The sequence below is a fragment of the Panthera tigris genome, chromosome C2 (genome assembly GCF_018350195.1).
Source record: "Panthera tigris isolate Pti1 chromosome C2, P.tigris_Pti1_mat1.1, whole genome shotgun sequence".
In the NCBI taxonomy this organism is placed as follows: domain Eukaryota; kingdom Metazoa; phylum Chordata; class Mammalia; order Carnivora; family Felidae; genus Panthera; species Panthera tigris.
The window spans coordinates 13,054,335-13,069,931 of NC_056668.1; the positions used below are offsets into that span (position 1 = coordinate 13,054,335).

Genomic DNA, 15,597 nt, shown 5'->3' on the forward strand with positions numbered 1-15,597 from the left:
TGTTAAAAGTTTGTATAAATCAATAAGAGAAACAGGAGAAAAATGGGGAAAATCATTAACGGTAGTTAATAGCAGAAACACAAATTTTCAATCAAGTATACAAATTATGACTACCCCTTATAGTTACCAAAATGCACTTTTTAAAGTCACTCCCATACATTGTGTCGTGTGGCATAATCTTTCTGAAGTGCAATTTGCAACATGTCAAAAGCCTTCTGAGTATTTATCCTAAGGAAGGGCTTACTGATGTACATATAAGTATGGTAATAGCAGTATCATTTATGTAGAAAATGTTAAAAATAACCTCAATACACGGCAGTTGGGAACTAGTTTGTACAACTACAGTAACTCTAAATAATGCAATGTTATTTATCACCAACAATCAAATCTTAAAAGAATATTTAGGGGGGCCTGGGTGGCTCTGTGGGTTGAACATCCAACTCTTGATTTCAGCTCAGGTCATGATCCCAGGGTCATGGGACTGAGCCCTGTGTCAGGGTCCGTGCTGAGAGTGGAGCCTCCTTGGGATTCTCTCTCTCTCTCCCCCTCTCTCTCTCTCTCTCCCCCTCTCCTTCTCTCCCCCACTTGTGTTCTCTCTATATATAAAATAAAAAAAAATTTTTAAAGACTATTTAATAACATGAGAAAATGTTCTCTACATATTAAGACGGGGAAAAAAGTAAAATTGCAACATGAACATTGGAATCTCAATTTTGTAATATACGGGTTCAAAGCAGAAAAAAAATCACCTCTATGTATACATGTATATGTGTACATATCTCCGTATCACACGTGCCCAGCCCAAACACCTAAAAATATTCACAGTGATTATTGCTGGGTTGTATGATGACAGGTGATTTTTATTTTCTTCTTTGTGCTTCTGTTTATTTTCCACAAGTAACCAGAGACGAAAACGTTTAATTCTTTTTTTAAAAAAAGGGGGACAATTGTTAAGGTATTTAAAACAAAAGGGGAGTAGAAAATGAAATGTGATTAGTAAAGTGTGGCAGCATTATTAATAAAGAGGGTGTATGTAAGTAGCTACGCAAGAAAAAAGACCTAGCGATGAATAAATATTAGCCCAGGATTTATTCTGATTGATTAATAACCTCAAATACTCTAGAAGGTACCTGTGACCGGCCCAGTTTAAAGAATTTTAAGACACAAAATACTTGGTCAAAAATCCTTTTATAAATTATTTAAAAAATATTTATAGTTGATTGCATGAAAAACAACTGTTTCATATTAGGGGATTAGTATTTATTTTTAAATACATACGCCCCATTGCAATCTGGAAGACAGTCTAAGTCTGATTACTGGACAGGAACATTTGTTATTTCACACACTCTCAGGTGCTTTAATTTAATGGCCTTCTAAGATAAAAAGGAAAAAAAAAATCATTCTGGATCTAGGAAAAAAGCATCTCAGAGTAATGAATTCGGCAACAGCACAACAGTCATATAGCCAATCCCTCCAGAGGGAAATTCAAATTTCATTACGTCCAACTGGGCTTGAAATTACAACTACTGCTCACAATGCTAGTTTTTAATAGAATACAATGTCATCCCATGGGAATGACACTTCACAAACCTGGAGAAGTGTTTTCAAAACAAATCTGGGTTTTTTTTTTTTATTAGTATTGCTAAATACAAATGTTCAACTGAGAACTGAGTCAGAGACCAGTATCTCTAATTAAAGTTTTACCCTGGAAGAAAGGATGCACTTAGAAAGCTAGACTTCTACATCAGAGCAGCAGTAATGCTAACTAAAGACCAGATTACAGAAGTGATAACACTTATCTTTATCCATTTGGCTTCACCCAAGTAGAGTTCAGATAAAATGCTAGAAGAGCCTGACCCCAGACTCCACGGCCAACTTTCCCTGTGGCCTCTTTTTCACCGGGGCACTTCCTCATTCCATTTGCCTCCGACGCCCCTTCTCGACCCAAAGGGAGCTTGGAAAAGCGGGTCGAGGTCCAGATCATCCGCATAGCACGTAAAGTGAAAGCACCGTGTTTTGCTTTGTCTTTCGTAAGTAATCTGCGTTCGTTCTTGTAGGAGGGGGGTTTAACAAGAAGACTCCTAGGGGCTGTTTGGTGGGCTACACGGGACAGGCACCCGCAGCTGACCACGATTCAAACTCCTCTCTCCCCTCATATTTTTCCCCCTCCAGCACAAAAGCTAAGACTGAAGGCTAACCAGAGCTACTCAACGCAGCTACCAGTGCCCCTATTTCCTTCATTAAGAAAATCTGCTGCCAGAAGTTATGCATTTATATTTCTATTTAGCATAGTATTCTATGACTTCTATTTAATATGCATACACACACACGTTTGTGTATATGTATACACATACATACATTTACGTGTGTATGATTTACACATAAACACATACGCGAGGCTCAAGCTTTTCAATTAACAGTGAACCTGTAAAACCAGACCAGAACCACTGCCCACACTTTGAGACTCACAGTGCGCTATGAAGCTGGCACAGTAGAGCCAGAGGAAAAGCACGCTTCACCCCCCGGGACCACACGCAGAGGCTGTCATCTACAACAAGCACCCCAGTTAGGTCTAGGACTTCGGGCTTTGGTTTATTCATTGCTGATTCATGACCTAATTAGTTGTTCATTGAAACTTTTATTTGAGGAGTGCCTGGGTGGCTTAGTTGGTTAAGCATCTGACTCTTGATTTCAGCTCGGGTCATGATCCCAGGATCGTGGGATCGAGCCCTGCGCCGATCTGTGCTGACTGTGGAGCCTTCTTAAGATTCATTCTCATTCTCATTTTCTCTCTCTCCCTCTCTCTTTCCCTCTCTCCCTCTCTCTCTCGGGACACCTGGGTGGTTTAGTCAGTTAACCATCTGACTTTGGTTCAGGTCATGATCTCGCAGTTCATGGGTTTGAGCCCTGCATTAGGCTCTCTGCTATCAGCAAAAAGTGTGCTTCAGCTCCTTCGTCCCCCCCTCTCTGCCCCCTCCCCAATCTTGTGCATGCTCTCTCTCACTCTGTCTCTCTCTTTCTGAAGAAAAAAAAAATTAAAGAAAAAGATTCCTGGGGCACCTGGGTGGCTCAGTTGGTTAAGCATCTGACTTCGGCTCAGGTCAGGATCTCACAACTTGTGGATTCAAGCCCCGCGTGGGGCTCTGCGTTGACAGCTCAGAACCTGGAGCCTGCTTCGGATTCTGTGTCTCCCTCTCTCCCTGACCCTCCCCTCTGCTCACACTCTGTCTGTCTGTCTCTCTCAAAAATAAACATTAAAAAATTAAAAAAAAAAAAGATTCCCTTTGCTCTTCTCCCCTGCTCATGCTCTCTTTTAAAAAAAATTAATAATAAAAATAAAAATAATTTTTAATGCTTTAAAAAACTTGATTTTATTGAGTGAGAGAGGGCGCAAGTGAGCAGGGGTGGTGAGAGAGAGAGAGAGAGAAAGAGAATCCCATGAGGGGCAGAGAGAATGAAAGGAGAGGGAGAGAGAGAGAGAGAGAGGGAGAGAGAGAGAGGGAGAGAGAGAGAGAGAGAGAGAGAGAGGGAGAGAGGGAGAGAGAGAGAGGGAGAGAGAGAGAGAGAGAGAGAGAGAGGGAGAGAGGGAGAGAGGGAGAGAGGGAGAGAGGGAGAGAGGGAGAGAGGGAGAGAGGGAGAGAGGGAGAGAGAGAGGGAGAGAGGGAGAGAGGGAGAGAGGGAGAGAGGGAGAGAGGGAGAGAGGGAGAGAGAGAGAGAGAGAGAGGGAGAGAGGGAGAGAGGGAGAGAGAGAGAGAGAGAGAAGCAGGGCTTGTGCTCACCCCACGTGGGACCCAGAGTCACGAATCCTGCTAAACTTGAGAGTCCTGGGCCCCACGGGATGGCCAGTCACTCTGCAAAATCAGTACAACAGTACCTACCATAAAAGTCCACTGTAAGGAAAAAATTATATCATGCAGCGAAGCATCTAGGACATAGCCCAGCAGATGGTACAAGATCCGTAAGTGTTTATGATTATTATTGTTATCAGTATTACATCCACGTGCTGAAAGCAAAGAGCAAGCACTCATCGCTTTGCTGCAGGTTTTCGGTGATTCGGGAGGTCATGAAATCCCTGGGTTGCTCCACACACACGAAGGATTTGCTGGGATCTGACTGCATCCGACCATCCCTACCCAGAAATAGTTAAGATTCCTGGAGGGCACGACATGTCCTTGCTTCCTCTGCCCTCAGCACCCCACTCTGTGCTCAGTGGGTGCCCATCACTGCCGTCCACTCTCCCGTGTTCCATTCGCAGAGCTCGGCAAACAGCAGGAAGCGATCGAGAGGGCACCTTCGTGAAACAAGAGTGGCTCAACAGAGGCAGAATGAAAGCCAGATGCCTTCCCGGAAAGCCACGGGATGGGATGTAACAGCACAAGAACTCAGTACGGGATAAAAATGGCAGAAGTAACGCAAAGAGGGAGACGAAAAGCAATCGAATGGCTCAGAGAACGGGCAGGAGAAGCAAGCTGGATGGCAAAATGTTTTGGCAGCGATTTGGTTTAGGAGACCGATCCACTTATTTAAAAATTATAGTCCAAGAGACAGATCCAAACCTCCATATATCTCCATGGGCAACATCCAAAAAAAAATGTATGTTTGCAAATAGCAACTCTGCCCATCTGTCGTGGTGTCGGCACATTTTCTCTGGGAAGAGCTGAGGGTCCATCAACAGCCCCATGACACGGCAAGATATGCTTCTGCTTCTGGCTGGTCACCTGTCACTCTGCTACCTAGGCGCCTTCCTTAACAAATCCCTGCAAAAGGCACAGCTGTTCCGGGGCTGGGGTTTTCTCCCAAAGAACGCCGGCTGGACAACCTGTCCAACCACCTCATCCCTCACACATGCATACCCACGCACTGCAAGGACTGGAGAGACAGCACCTGAGGACCCAGTCCCCGCCAGCTCAGGTTATCCACGGACCACCTTCGTGTCCTGGGAACATCAAAGCATTCTCTGATGCATCCAGAAAATATTTACGATGCACCTTGTCTGTTCCAGGTACTATTCCAGACACCAGGGAGAGAGCGGCGATCCCTTCCTCACGGGGCTTACGGTCCAGTGGGGAGACAAACAACAAACACATCAACACATAAATATTTACCAGGGGGTCAGATGACATCATGGGTTGAATTTTGTCCTCCCCAAATTCCTGTCTTTAAGTCTTGTCTTAATCTGTCCGAGCTGCTATAACAAAATACCACAGATGGGGTGGCTTAGAAACAACAGAAATTTATTTCTCATGGTTTTGGAGGCTTCAAGGTCACGATCAAGGAGCTTACGGATTGGGCGTCTGGTGCGAGTTCCCTTTCTGGTTCACAGACAGTCATCTTGCTGTGTTTTTGCGGGGGCCACGGGAGATTTCTGGGGTCTCTTCTACAGTTTTATTCATGGAGGCTCTGCCCTCATGCCTAATCACTTCCTAAAGATCCCACCATCACTGGAGCTTAAGCTCCAACATATGAATTCTAGGGGGACATAACCAATCAGACGATAGCAAGTCCTAACTCCCAGTACCTCAGACTGTCACCTGATTTGGACATACAGTCTTTCTTAATTTTTTTTTTTATTTTAGAGAGAGAACACAAGTGGGGGAGAGGGACAGAGGTAAAGAGAGGGAGAATCTTAAGCAGGCTCCACACTCAGCCCAACTCAGGGCTGAATTCGATGACCCTAGGATGATGACCTCAGCCAAAGTCAAGAGTCAGATGCTCAACCGACTGAGCCCCCCAGGTGCCCCATGGACATACACCCTTTACAGAGGTAATCAAGTTAAAGTAAGATCATTAGGATGGGCTCTAATTTAATATAGCTGGCGTCCTTCTAAAAAGGGGAAATGAGGATACAGAGACAGACACATGCACAAGGAAGATGAAGGAAGAGTCACAGGGAAAAAAAACACAGTCATCTGCAAGCCAACGAGAGAGGCCTGGAACAGATTCCCCTTTACAGCCCTCAGAAAGAACCAGCCCTACTGGCACCTTGATTTTGGACTTTTAGCCTCCAGAGCTGTGTGGCAACGTGGCGTCTGGGTGGCTCAGTCAGTTCAGCGTCCGACTCTTGGTTTTGGCTCAGGTCATGATCTCACAGTTCGTGGGCTCGAGCCCCATGTCAGGCTCCATGCTGATGGTATAGAGCCTGCTTGGTATTCTTTCTCCCTCTGTCTCTGCCCCTCCCCTTCTCTCTCTCTCTCTCGCTTTCTCTCTCCCTCTTAAAATAAAAAAAAAACTTAGAAAAAAGGCGGGGGGGGGTAGCTGGGTGGCTCAGTCAGTTAAGCGTCTGACTTCAGCTCAGGTCATGATCTCATGGTTTGTGAGTTCGAGCCCCATGTGGGGCTCTGTGCTGATGGCTCGGAGCCTAGAGCCTGCTTTGGATTCTGTGTCTCCCTCTCTCTCTGCCCCTCCCCCTCTCATGTTCTCCCTCTTTTTCTCTCTCTCCCTCAGAAATAAAATAAACCTTAAAAAATTAAAAAAGAAAAAGATCTGTGCGACAATAAATTTAAGTTTGAGCCACCCAGTGTGTGGCAAGCAGCCCCCAGCAAGCTAATAGAGGGGATGAGAAGCACTTTGAGGAAAGACAAAACAGGGTGAAGAAGGGGCAGAAAGCGACAAGCGTCATCAGAACAAGGTCATACTGACCTCTAGGATTCCAAACACCAGGGTCCAGGTGTTCAGCCCATGAGCACCACTCTCCATAGGGCTTATGGGTAGACAAAAGATCCCACAGGGTCCCAAGGCATATTTTTACCCAAGTGCCTACCCTTGACTTAGCGCACTTTATGTCCAAGTTAAGTGGCAAAAGTATTCATTTCCCTCCATATTCCTCTTTTTCTTTCTTATCAACCACCCACCAAAAAATTCTTTCTATTGACTTTCCCCTGAAGAGATTATGGGACCAGGATTCAGAGTTGTCCCAGCAAAAGTCAAGGTTTTCCAAAGATGTGTCTACACTCTATCATGCCCTATGCCCATGACCCAGGCATAGTGGGAGCAGGGGGTCAGAATCACATGCCTAGTCCAAGGTCATGGTTGTAGAACCAGCCTGCCTGGTCTGAGTGTTATCTGCAATTTCAGCCCAATCAGCACAGGAGCTGGCAAACCAAGGTGACTCAAATCTTCATCCCAACAATGCACAAACCTCCATTCAGTCAGCAGAGTCGACAGAGGTGGGCAACGAAGCATTGGCTCTTAATATTCTGCGGGTAAATAACACCTTTTAGAATCCAATGGAAGTCATGGACGCTCTCCCCGGAAATATAATTATCCACAAACAATTTACAGGGGTTCATAGACCTGCAAAGCTCACCTACGGTCCCTCTCTAGTTTGTGGGGGCCAGGGATATAACCTCTGTGATGGCAAGAATCACCAGGAAACAAGGACAAAGATTAAGCAGGCAGCAGGAGAAGATAGCTGCAAAATCTGTCACTGTCCTTAACATACAAAGGGTGTCTATAAACCGAGAAGAAAAAGACCAAAAACCCAGATGCAAATGGTGGACAGGAACAACGAACAGCAATGACATGCAAATTGTTGTTAAACATGAAAGTATGCTCAGTGTCCTTGTAAATAAGAGAAACTGCAAAGAGGGGCACCTGGGTGGCTCAGTCGGTTGAGCATCTGACTTCGGCTCAGGTCATGATCTCACGGCTTGTGGGTTCGAGCTCTGCATCGGGCTCTGTGCTGATGGCTCAGAGCCTGGAGTCTGCTTCAGATTCTGTGTCTCCCTCTCTCTCTGCCCCTCACCTGCTCACACTCTGTCTCCCTCTCTCTCAAAAATAAATAAACGTTAAAATTTTTTTTAAAAAGAGAGAGAAACTATAAGGAAAACTGGATACCTTGTTTAATCTACTAGATTAGCAAAGATCAAAAAGTTTAAAGAGTGCCTTGTATTGACAAAGATATGGAAAGATACCCTCCACACACACACACATACACACACACCCCACCCCGCCATGTTAGGTTGACATGTGCAGAAACTGACCAAACTCTATGGAAGGCAATTTGACAATATTTATTAATAGTTAAAAACAGTCATACCCTTTCACCGAAGACTGGGAACTTATCCCTCCCTCAGCTATACTTGAAACGTTTACAAAATAACGGGCACAGATGTTTACTGCAGCAGAGTTTGAGAATAACAAAAAATTGGATACAACCTAAATGTCCATTCTTTAATTGCCTTTAATTCTTTAAGTAACGTCCATGGACTTCACCAACAGGGAATAATACAGTAAATACGTTAGCTCCGTACCGTGAATAAAATGCAGCAATTAAAAATAATGAGGAGGCGCCTGGATGGCTCAGTCAGTTAAGCGTCTGACTCTTGGTTTCGGTTCAGGTCATGATGTCACGGTTTCATGGGTTCGAGCCCTGCGTCGGGCTCTGTGCTGACAATGTGGAGCCTGCCTGGGATTCTCTGTCTCCCTCTCTCTCTGCCCCTCCCCCACTTGTGCTGTCTCCCTCAAAATAAATAAATAAATAATTATAATGAGGCAATCCCATAGTCATTTGGGGGAAGGATGTTCAACACGTATTACTAAGTGAAAAAGGCAAGACACTGAACAGCATTCACAGTGTAAAAAAGTGTACCTTTCTATACATTTACAATATGTATATACTGTATGTATATTGTATGCACATAGAGCGTCCCTGGAAGGATACACAGGAAACCAGAGGCAGTGTTGCCTCTGGGGAGAGAAAGAACTGTTTGCTGAGGCACACAGGTGAGAGGCAGAATTACCTCCCACCACATACCCTCACAAAGCTTTCGGATTTTAGAACACGAGTCTGTATTAGCCACACCAGATCTTAACCAAACGAAAAAACACACAAAAACGACTAAAAACCAAAAAGAACACACTAACGAGGAAGTGCATAGCTAAGTAGGGAAGAGCCAGCGTAGTGAGGGGGTAAGTGGACGTTAAGAAATGGCTCTGACCCAAGTAGTCTTTGGTTCCCCCGAATGTCCCAAATCATTAACTCTAATTGACAACAGTCCAGTTTCCCACAACTTCTCCCAAAGCCCAGAATGGATTGGGGGGGGGGGGGAGGGTCTCTCCCACTGTCTCTGAACTAGACACACTGGTCGACAAGTTAGCCAAACTCCGTTGACACAACGTTCTCCAGAGAAAACACAGAGAACACGTAAAAGTATCCTAAAAGCACCCCCCGCACACCCACACACAACAGAGCCCCCAAGAATTCCAACCGAAGAGAAATCTGCAGCCAGAACATTTCCCAAGACACTGAGAGGGTTTGGAGTGTAGACCCCGTGGATGCTCCCTCGTTTCAGGTTGAGAGGGATCACAACCGGTCAGCAAGGTAGGGCGGGAAAGCTGTCCACTTTCTTTACGGAAACAGCCAGGTCTCAGATTCAGACTCCCTCCCACCCGGGGCCCTGGCCCTGTCTCCCCCAGGAAGCAGTGGACACCTGGCCCCCCACCTTCTGGCCTTCAGAACTGTGATGGGATAAAATTAAGCCACCTAGTGTATGGCTATTTGTTCCAAAGCCCTAAGAGCACAGATGTGAAGGCCAGAGGGAAAACCTACTCAGGGCTTTCCTCTGCTTCATCAACAGAGGTATGAACACCAGCAAGTTGGTTCCCGTCTGCTCAGGGGCACCGCAAGTATATAGCGAGAAAATGCCCAGAAGACCCCCAAATAAACCCCAAAACGCGCCACACCACGGAGAGGTGGCACTCGTGATACAGGAGATGCAGTGGCTCTGCCCACCTTCGTAGAGGTTATCAGCCTCCTCCGGGGCTGATGGAGGCCCCGAGGTTCACCTCCTTCCTCCTTCCTGGTCATCTTACCAGCCAGCAAGCCCCCCATCGGAGAGCGTGAAATTCAATGCAGGTCAGCACTCAAAGCGGCCAGGGCCCCGGGGCTGAGCAGAGGAAGAGGTTTCACCAGTTTGCTAAAAATAAGGCTTGGGGGTTTATCTATGGGTTTCAATTAGCCAAGGGAGCAGGTCACTTGGTTACCATGAATAATCCAGAGGGGGGTGTAGATCCCGAGGACGTAAATGATACTTCGTGCCCAAATCACCTGGTCACAGAGAACACCCAGCCTGCCCATCCCTCTGGGGCAGACACAGCTGCCGCTCCCCATGCCTCCAGGGGGGCAATCACCCCAATGGGGAGGCAGCCATCCCGCCCTGGAACAGCCAGAACAGAACGCTGTCGTCGAACTCAGCCTGCACGATGACTCAACACCTGCGGACGAAATTTAGGGTTGTACGGCTCTTCCTGGGCACTGCTCAGCACTGCTGTGCCAATGCAAGGCTCCCTTTGAAGTCCACGGGACCCGAGCATCAATGAGCACGAAGAACTGAGCCCTACGTGCCAATTTCCATCACTCACACGTACTTGAAAAAGATGAGACAGGGCAGGAAGTTCAGAAAGAATGCGCTCGCCACTGCAGCGTGCAATCTTGGAAATTATAGGCGCTGCCTTGTCACACGCGACACACAGAGCAGGTGTTTTTGCCAAACGCCTCCTTCTTGCCAAGAGATCCCTGCTGAGGATTAATAGGAATTTCCAGTTCTCGAAGCATTTCTTGTTCCTCAGAGCTATTACCCCTAAATTTCTAGCACTTCAAAAAAGAAAAAAAAAAACCCACAGGATTTAGCACCTGTTTGTTTCAGAAATACTTGCTAAAAACAGATCTGCCAAAAGGCCATCTCTAAAATTAGTCCTATTTCCTGTTCTGCAACACATAGTAATTTCTATTTTTAGTAACTCCTTCACTCCAGGTATCTGGCACTGTCGTGCTCAAAGCATCATTACCGGCAACTTACTAAGCAGGCAACCCTTATTTTAAGCCCCAAAATAGCTCCGCCTTATTTTCCTTTTTTTTAACCAAAGGGTAGGAGAAGATATTGAGACATCTTAACCAATCATTTCTGTGCCCACCCTTGTACCTTAGAAAGACTTAATCACAAAAGGAGATAACTGTGGCCTCCACCATTTTCCCCTTCGTGCGGTTCTGCCTATAAAACCAGCTCTCTACCTGAGATCTACCTTGCTTTTTCTCTGTAAGCCTTTCCTTTATTTTACCAAGTTTTTAAAAAATGTAACAATAACCCATTATGTGCCCAAATGATGCATTTCATAGGTATCAGGGAACAATCTCAGTGACAGCAAGCCCAACCTCTCTAGGTCTTTCAAAGTCATCACTCAGTACCCTCCCCCCCCCCCCCCCCCCCCCCCCCCCCCCCCCCCCCCCCCCCCCGCCGTTCAACAACTTTGCTCTTGGTCTCAACGCCACACAAAACACTTTTCAAAATCTGATTTTGTGGTCAGTTTTCCTCCTCCCCCTATCATCAGGCTCCTTTAGTCACAGACACTGTCCTCAGAGCAGACCAGTTAAGAGCCTCACATGCCCAAGTGAATTATTTATTTTCAAAGCCGTATTAACAGAGAGGACGTCCACTCAAAGCCGAAGGCAGGCAAAAGTGGGTGTCACCCAAACCCATTCTTTCTTTTCAAGCAGTAACAAGGCCATCTAGATTCAAATGACTCTCAAACAAACCACTTCAGAGGAAAGGCTGGCAACTTGCTGTCCGGGAGACAGTGGCGGGAAAGGAAGCCTCTTGATGAGACAGAATTCAAAGTCAGGTAAGGGTGGTTTTCGGTCACCTGGACTGGGCAGTAACATCCGGCAAGGCACGGGGAGGTTCCTGCCCAAATCGTTTTGGAAACGTGCACCAAGTCGAAATGCAACACACACACGCACACACACTCACGCACTCCAAGTGTCCCAAACCAGCAGTACCCTGGATTTTGGTATGAATCACCCAAAACACAGCGCATAGTTTGAGACTGCACCTGTGAAGTCCAAGGCCAAACATGGGTACCCCGTCTACTTCCCTTTCTCCACCCCGGCTTTCAACTTTTTCAAGGGCTGATTCCCCACAAGCTGCCTTGGATCCTGCCACTGAGGGGATGGCACCAGGGCATGCATCCATTTCTTACTACAGTGTTCGTGACTTCATTCCCCTCCCACTGTGATCTATGTCCTTTAAAACAGGAAGGAAAGGACAAAAGTGGCGTGCTCTATCCAAAGTATGCACTCCATAAAGGGGGGCAGTATTGGGATGAGAGGCTTTCCAGGGCCGTTGACATCACACTGTGAGGGACACCTCATTTCCCTTCCCCCAGAGTACTGTCACTTCAAGGTCTCCCCTTGCTAGGCTCCCATGAGTACCCCGTCTCCAGCCTGAAAAGCTTCTTCCTAGCTCATCTTGTAAAAAGAGGGCAAGGCTGCACCGAGTAGGAGGTTGACTTCACCTTCGTTTGGCTTTCGTAAGACAATATCCAGAGCGCGTGTGGATGGGGACTCACAAACTCAGCAATCCTTCCCAAAGTCGTGCATACACACACACACACACACACACAATTTTAATCTCTACGATCTGCCAAAACCCTAATCTATTAGTTAAGCATCAAAGGTGTTGGATTTGGGAGATAAAAGCTATGAATGACACCCATTGTTTCCTTAAAGCAGGCAATTAAGCGAACTAAAATCCAGATTTCTCACGATGCTTGTACCCCCTGAAGCACTGATTCTCCTGGCTGGAGAACAACACATCAGAATAATCTCCCCAACATCCTCCCCACCCTAGGAACCACCCTCAGTAACTAGAGCCAATCCAATAGCCTGGGAATGACAATTTTATATCCAATTAGTGCCACACACCCCCTGCTGAGATGAGGTGGAATTCATCATTTATGAAAGATGGGATGGCAGAGAAAGGGCATGAATACCTAAGGGTGAAGAAAGCTCCTCATCGGGACCCCATTTGGGCAAGAGCTCCCCGCATCCAGGCTGTCCTGAGGGCCCAGCACAGAGCTCCAGAAGCTCCGGACAGGGGCTGAGCTGTGAGTGCACCCTCGCCCAGTTCGGCCAAGGCTAACAGCCTTATGTTACGGAGCAAAAATGCACCGGTGAGGAGCTGGAGGCACGACGGGGCATGGGAAAGTGGAGAGAAGCCAGAAGAGGCTGAGCGGTAGGGCAGGCGAGATCAATGTGCTCGTAACGCTGCCCATAGGCCGTCGATATAAAGTCTCGTCCCTTTCTGCTAAGGTTCAAGCGGGAACATGCACAACCAGACTGAATTCCGAAATGTCTCAAAGGAAAATCAAGTTCTACCACCCATGCTGGCAGGGATTTACCCAGGGATGGGGAAGTGAGCGTACTGTAGTTAGCAAGCCGGGGGGGGGGGGGGGGGGGGGGGGGGGGGGGGGGCGAGGGGGGGGGGCGGCCTGTGCCGGGTGCACAAGTTGGCCAGTCCTCCTGGAGCCAAAGGAGTGAAGTATGCAGTGCTCCCTTCGGACTAGAATGAGGTTAGGAGTGTTTTTTCTTCTTCTTTGAAGAATTACTCAATTTGGTGAGTTCATTCCACACACTCCTGTTTTACATGGAAATTCAAGCAAGAGGCACTTTTTAAACTACCCACTCTAACCCCACCTACTCAAAACAAAGGTACCCCACTTGGAGCAGCAGGTAGGAATAGATGGCCAGTGACAAGGGTGATAGAGACCTGCACTCAAATGCAAGGGGCTTCAGGACACAGTGGAGAAAGGAGGAGGGAAACCGAAGCTGGTGAGGTTAGGGACAGACGGGCAGGCCAGCTGGCTCTGGCATCAGGGGTCCAGTGTATGGCATTCCCAGGGACACCCAGGGTGGGCGGACGACCCCAGGTCAGTGGGCGGAAGGGTAGGTAGGAAGTCTATAGCTTCCCGATCCCCCCACAGGGCTGATGCTTCCCTGACCAATGAGCCACTCCAAGCCTCAGAGGAGAGCAGGGGAGTCTTGAGGCTGAGACGACCATGAGCTTGCCCCAAAACTTGGGCAACTCCCAGGCTGGGGCAGCCTCACCACTTGGGGTGACCCCGTGCCTCTCACCTCCAAAGTAAGTCATCATATCTCGGGGTTCTCACAGTTCCAAGTCACAACTGAGATCTACCTCGGCAGCACCTAGCAAGGGTTCCCAACCGTCTAACTTCTCACAAGTCCGGAGAGGGTGCCCCTCTAGGTCTCTGGGTCTCCTCCTTTGCCTTCCCTTCTCCAAAGATATGAAGGCACCTCCCAAGCCCTGAAATCTGGGGGTATCAGTGTGCTCCCTGCAGGAGCGGGGTCCTTACTGAAGCTCCCACCCAGGGGCTGAGGAGAACGGGGGAGGGATAGAGGGAAGGAGATGGGAATGGCTGAGGGTGGAGGGGTGGGAGATACCCGAAAGCAGGAGTGGGAGGGAACGGGTGGGTGAAGGGGGGCCATGTGAAAACCCTCGTCTGAGCACGAAAAACTTCCCTAGCTGCCCCCAGCCCGCAGGTGGAAAAGGCCCCTGGGGTCTCAGCCTTCCCCCAGCTCCTAAGTCCAGGAGGGAAAATCGGACTCGAAGCTCCCCAAGAGGCTCTCCCACCCTCAACCTAGTGGCCCGCGCGCGCAACGTAATGGCCTGGCTCCTGTCGCTCCGCAGATCTGGGGCCCCTGCGGACGCCAAGGGCAGAACCCCTCCACGACCCCCCCACGCGCTGGTGCCCACCAGGCGGCGCCCTTCGAGGAGCAAAAAGGCAGCAGGCGGCTTCGCGGGTCAACGAGCCGCCCCCACCGGGGAAGCCGACCCCAGACCGCCCCCCGCCCCGGGAAAGGCCGGCAGTCCGGCCGCGGGGGCCCGCGCGCGCGTTTGGCTCGTCCCCTCTTTCCACCCGCGAGGAAAAAAACGGGATGAGGGGAGGCGCCGGGACTACGGGACTGGACTCCCCGCGCAGTGCTCCCGGCAGGGTCCCCGCCGCCACCACCCCCCCCACCCCGCCCCGGGGCCCGCGCCCCGGGCGGCTCACCTTCTCTCCGGTCAGCACGTGCAGCCCCTCGCGCACCTTGGCGAAGGAGCCCTCGCCCAGCTTCCTGCTGCCGATGAGGTAGTTGCCCACGCGCTTGTGGTGCTGGAAGTCGCGGAGCCGCTCGCGGGGCACGCCGCTCACCCAGGCGGGCAGGAAACTTCCCTCGCAGGCCGCCGCCGGCCTGGCCGCGTCCTCGGCGCCGCCGCCGCCCCCGGGCGCCGCAGGCTCGCCCAGCAGCCCGTCCCCCGCCGCCGCCGGCATCGCGCTCGCCCGCGGCCCGCCGGCTCCGCTCGGCTCCCGCGCTCGCGGCTCCTCCTCTGCCGCCGCCGCCGGCGGCGCCGCCGCCTCCTCCGGCCGCCCGGGCTCCTCCCGCCGCCGCCCTGGGCCCGGCCCCGCCCGGCCCGCGTCTCCCGCGCCCCGGGCCGCCGCCGCGCGCCGCGCGCAGACAATAGCCGGCGACGGGGTGTCGGGGACCCGCCCCCAAGAAGTTCTTCTTCGGAGGGTCGCCCGGGCCCCCGCCCGGGTCCCGTGCGGCGGCTGATGACAGTCGCCCCGCTCGCGCGCGCGCGAGGAGCCGGGCTGGCGGGGGGCGCGGTCGGGTACCGGGTCCCGGAGCCCGGGCGCCTCCGCAGCCTCCGCCCTGCCGCCGCCGGCTGGCCCGCGCGGGCTCGGGGCCGGCTCGCTCGTCCTAGCTGCGCGCCGGGGGAGCGCTCCCGCCCGAGAGCAGCGCGCGGCGGGCTGCAGGCGCCC

The 15,597-nt window shown here is 50.0% G+C and overlaps 1 protein-coding gene across 1 annotated transcript in view; it reads right to left on the reverse strand.

Annotated features, from left to right (window-relative positions):
• Window positions 1-15,108, reverse strand: part of HUNK (hormonally up-regulated Neu-associated kinase) — a 110,625-nt gene extending 95,517 nt beyond the window's left edge. Inside the window, exon 1 of the mRNA XM_042956646.1 lies at window positions 14,848-15,108. Coding sequence (XP_042812580.1) covers window positions 14,848-15,108 — 261 coding nt within the window. The remainder of the gene's footprint in view (window positions 1-14,847) is intronic.
• Window positions 15,109-15,597: the final 489 nt, after the last annotated feature.